Source organism: Mchenga conophoros, linkage group LG12 (genome assembly GCF_057382185.1).
Source record: "Mchenga conophoros isolate Kocher_MC1m ecotype Shallow Benthic linkage group LG12, M_conophoros_male_GT1.1, whole genome shotgun sequence".
In the NCBI taxonomy this organism is placed as follows: Eukaryota; Metazoa; Chordata; class Actinopteri; order Cichliformes; family Cichlidae; genus Mchenga; species Mchenga conophoros.
In genome coordinates this window covers 4,233,158-4,237,865 of record NC_140537.1, presented here as the reverse complement: position 1 = coordinate 4,237,865, position 4,708 = coordinate 4,233,158, and the positions used below count along the sequence as shown (strand labels likewise).

The following is a 4,708-nucleotide window of genomic DNA, read 5'->3' as shown; positions in this document are numbered from 1 at the left end:
CCCAGTCAGGAAGTAGGCTAATGCTTAAAACCTTTATCCTCTTTTATGTATGCACTAGCCTTCCTTTGTTTCCCTTTGCTATAGGAAACCAATACAAAAACATCTCACAAATAATTTGAAGTGAACTTTTAACAACACTTCTACTAGAAATCTACAGTTTTTCCTGTATTAAAGTAGTGTAGTTTTATTCAGACAGCATGCAAGTAACAAAGGTATACAGTAGTATTTCCCACACATAAACTTCTTGAGTAAGGGATTTCAAAACACATTTTATATAAAACGAGATGTATTCTTATTGGTCATCTGTTCAGATATTCTACACAGCCAACATCATGTCACCAGGCAGCTCAGTAGAGGATAATGGTATTTATATGTCCTGTAAGCATGCGGATCCTCTCAGTCAGCAACATTAACAGGGCCATGAGGCATCCTGCTTGTGTCCTCCACTCTTAGGTAAAGGGGGTATTAGACTCCAGTAATGCTGGTCAGTCTGGCTGCTCTGTGTGTTGTGTAGTTTTTGAGGGTGGAGCACAGGAAGATGGGGAGCACCAGGAAGGTGGACAGCATACCGAACAGGAGACAGAGTCTCTTCCCCAACTACAAAGTCACAGATTCTGATCTTAATCGAAGACCTTCTGAGATCGTTTACCCACTAGCAAAGGAAAGCTGCGTGAAAACGTGGAACTCTCTGCAGGAGCTCAGCAGGGACATCTACGACATTTATGCAGAGTATGAGGACGAAGAGGATGACAGTACTCCATACGGCTTCACCAAGCACATTTCCCCCTCCAAGAAGAACTATGTGATCAATATTAATGTAGGAGGGAAGCCCTACAAGATAGCCTACAAGATGGCAGCGAAGTACCCCAAGACCAGGATAGGGAGACTGGCCACGTACACAGACCACAACATGAAGCTGGACCTGTGTGATGACTACATAGTGACCAGCAACGAGTACTTCTTTGACAGGGACCCAGATGTCTTTCACAGCATCTTCAACTTCTACAGGACGGGAGTGCTCTGGATCAAGGACGAGCTGTGTCCCCGCAACTTTCTGGAGGAGATCAACTACTGGGGCGTGAGGATCAAGACCACCCACCGCTGCTGCCGCATCGCCTTCGAGGAGAGGCAGGACGAGCTCAACGACCAGCTAAAAATCCAGAGGGAGCTGGAGGCAGAGATAGAGATAGAGGAGAACGAGGAGCTGTTCCACGACATGTTCATGGGCCAGATGCGGCGAGCCATCTGGAATTTGATGGAGAAGCCTTTTTCATCTGTGCAGGCCAAGCTGATGGCTGTGGCCTCCAGTTTGTTTGTCCTGATCTCCCTGGTGGCCATGACCCTCAACACGGTACAGGAGATGCAGTACAGAACTGCTTCAGGTCACCTCAGCGGCAAGACATACTGGGAGTGCGTGGAGTCCATGTGCATCACCTTCTTCACCATGGAATACCTGCTGCGTCTCATATCCACACCCGACCTCAGTTCCTTCAGCAGGAGCGTGCTCAACACCGTGGACCTAATCGCAATCCTGCCTCAGTATCTGCAGTGCATTCTGGAGATCTTTGACAGCCAGGATAATTACGTGAAGCATGAGGCTGACATGCAGGCGGTGGGGCAGGTGGGAAAGCTGGGGCAAGTGTTGAGGATCATGAGACTGATGCGGATCTTTCGGATCTTGAAGCTGGCGCGTCACTCCACGGGTCTGCGGGCGTTTGGCTTCACCCTGCGACAGTGCTACCAGCAAGTGGGCTGCCTCTTCCTCTTCATCGCCATGGGCATTTTCAGCTTTTCTGCTATGGTTTATACCGTGGAGCACGACATGCCACACACAAACTTCACCAGCATTCCTCATGCATGGTGGTGGGCAGCTGTAAGTGCATGTTTGTATTGAGGGGTATAATGAAGAATGACTACAGTATGAAGTAATAACAGAAAGGGTAGCAAATATAAACTTTATCATAAAGTAAGTATTAATGCGTCCTGTCCTTGAGTAACTCGTGTCTCAGTGCAACATTATTAGATTACACTGGGCAATACCACCTTACAAAACAAATGAGGTCAGCTCTGATTAAGGACATGTCTCCCTGCGCTTCCTAGGAATTGTGTATTGAATATTTTGTGGGGCACCTTGTCAAGTTTTAGAGGGTGGAACAGTCATAACTCCAGTAGTGTCTGTGCTGGAGTTTAAGAGGTTAACATCTTGATTCACAGAGTCTGCCTGCCACCATGAATAAACCCATTAACAGATCCTTTCCCTCCCTCCCCTAAACCAGGTGGTAGAATCTTACATCTAATCCAAAGGAAAGAAACAATAATCCTCTGAATGATAGTCATGTTTATAGAACTCTGAATGCTGCTCAAGGCTACCGACTCCCATTGCATTAATGTAAATTCACATACAGTGAGTCATCGAACCACCTACTTCTAAGACAGTTTACCTGCAGTCTGGTGGCAGGATACCTTATGAAAACTGAACTGGTGTCTGACAAAAGTGCTCATGGATCAAGGGGCAGCGTGGGTGCTTTCTAACTAAATGTCTGAATGTATTTACACAATACAGCCTGACTGTGAGTCTGTCAGCAGGAGGGGAAAGCAGTGAAATTCAGCAAAACTGAACCACTCTAGGGCAAGATTTATAACTACTACAAAGGTGGTTTGCTAGCCAGTGCATGTCCTGATGTACAAACAAATTGTCATGTGTCATCTCACCGTAAGTAGTCGTGTAGCAGTGATTATTATTAATATCTAATAATCAGATGTAATAAGTAGTGGCATGGTGTGTTAACGCTGCGATGGGCTGGGGACCTGTCCAGGGTGTACCCCCTCCTTTGCCCCATGGCAGATGGGATAGGCTCTAGCCTGGAAGCAACCTGGAATTTGAGAAGTGGTGGAAAATAGATAGATGAACGTTTGCATTTTTTTAACATAATTATTTTTAGCATACCTACAATTTGCAGCACTGAGATATACAGAAGCATTTACAAACTCTTGTTCATGGACGCTGTACTCTAAAGAGGAGGCCAGGCTTGTTGTTAGGACGGTTAAGAGAGTTACAAAAGAAAGTTCTCTTAACACTGTCCATAAGCTGTATAGAAAAGTTGGCTGTAATGTACATTCTATCTTATGGCCAACAGGGGGCATCTCCTGTTTAGAAGTGAGTGTGAATATGAGCATGCTGCTCACTTCATCTATAACCTCAGTAAACACTTTCCTGGTGGCCTCAGTCATTCGTTTGAAGGCGTATTTAATACAACATGATGGTTTAGATTACAATAGGCAGCCAAAAGCAGAGAAAGCTTTAGGTCAGTTTAGCTGGGCCCTGGCTAAACGTGCCTACTGTTTATTTCTGGGATGTTTTTTCCATCAGCACTGACCGTTTTCCTGTCTTCGCTGCAGGTCAGCATCTCCACTGTGGGCTACGGAGACGTCTATCCAGAGACCATGCTAGGCCGTATTTTTGCCTTCATCTGCATTGCTTTTGGAATCATCCTCAATGGCCTGCCCATATCTATCCTCTTCAACAAGTTCTCAGACTACTACTCCAAACTCAAGTCCAACCAGTACACCGCCTCCCTGAAGAACCGAGGGAAGGTGAAATTTGGCAAGAGGACGGTGAAAACCCTGGAACACTGCTTTGGAAACCACCAATGTCATGCACACTGATTGTTTCTTCTTTATAGAACAAACTAATATGCTTCACTGTGAAACTAGAACAGGGACAAAAGAAAAGAAAAGAAAGAAACCACTCAGCTTACTGGAGTGGGGCGCTCCAGCTAGTTGGCAGCTTTTGTGAGGGAAGCATATGGCTGTCTACACCCTCCAGACTAGTTAGCTATTAAACTGAGTTCAGAGTGAAAATCTGGCACACAGTGTGCCGAGAAGAAGGGGAAAACTGGTCCCTTTAAATTTTCTTACAGGAAATTATATTTTTATTAAGGAATATTCAAGCATTAAAAGCATAATTTAGAAATATTTGTTTCAAGAATACCACAAATGTAAACATTCTTCAAATCTACAAGATATTTTGTCAACTATGCACTATATCAAAAGAGAGACAAAGAGAAACGTTTGTGGCCAACATTTATTAAATTGTGCACATCTACAGTATTTACCCTTGGTGCAAAAATGGGAATAATTCTCTCCGTAAAAGCATCTAGAGTGTAAAAATATGTTTACATATGATTGTTTTATCCATGCTGTGAAGAGGTTGTTTTTTTTAAACTTAAAGTCAAATTAAAATGCATAATTTTTAAGTGAAATGTTTTAAAAGCAGTACTCTTAATTTCCCAGAGTGAAAATCTGTAATCTCATCAACATCTAAATGTTTGGATAAAGAGGTCAGAGTTCACCTGGATACCTATAGAATGAATGAAAATCCTTTAATCCTTTTCTCTCGGGCATAGGCAGGGCATAGGTCCTTATACACATCTACAGTGTAGCTCAGTGAAATTTAGGAAGAGACGCTTTTAAGAGGCAGCTTTCCTTTGCATCTGAAGTGCTTTAAATCAGTGTTCACACAGGTGATCTGTTTACTTGGTGAACTTTGTAGTGCAGCGCTGCTTTTCATGTGTTTGCAGTATTCGGTCATTTTGCAAATCTGCATGCAAAGCAAGTAAATCATTCCGCCAATGTACGCGGTATGATTTATTGGCTTTGAGACATATGCTGTCTCAAACACTGTTTTCAATAAATGCTGTTTTCCTCA

At 43.6% G+C, this 4,708-nt stretch overlaps 1 protein-coding gene across 1 annotated transcript; it reads left to right on the top strand.

The window, feature by feature from the left end:
• The first annotated feature begins 385 nt into the window (after nucleotides 1-385).
• On the top strand, nucleotides 386-4,708 carry LOC146561914 (potassium voltage-gated channel subfamily V member 2-like). Its single transcript, XM_085293354.1, has 2 exons — nucleotides 386-1,873; nucleotides 3,400-4,708. Exons 1-2 carry the CDS (start codon nucleotides 539-541, stop codon nucleotides 3,664-3,666), a joined length of 1,602 nt encoding a protein of 533 aa, XP_085149480.1. The 5' UTR covers nucleotides 386-538; the 3' UTR covers nucleotides 3,667-4,708.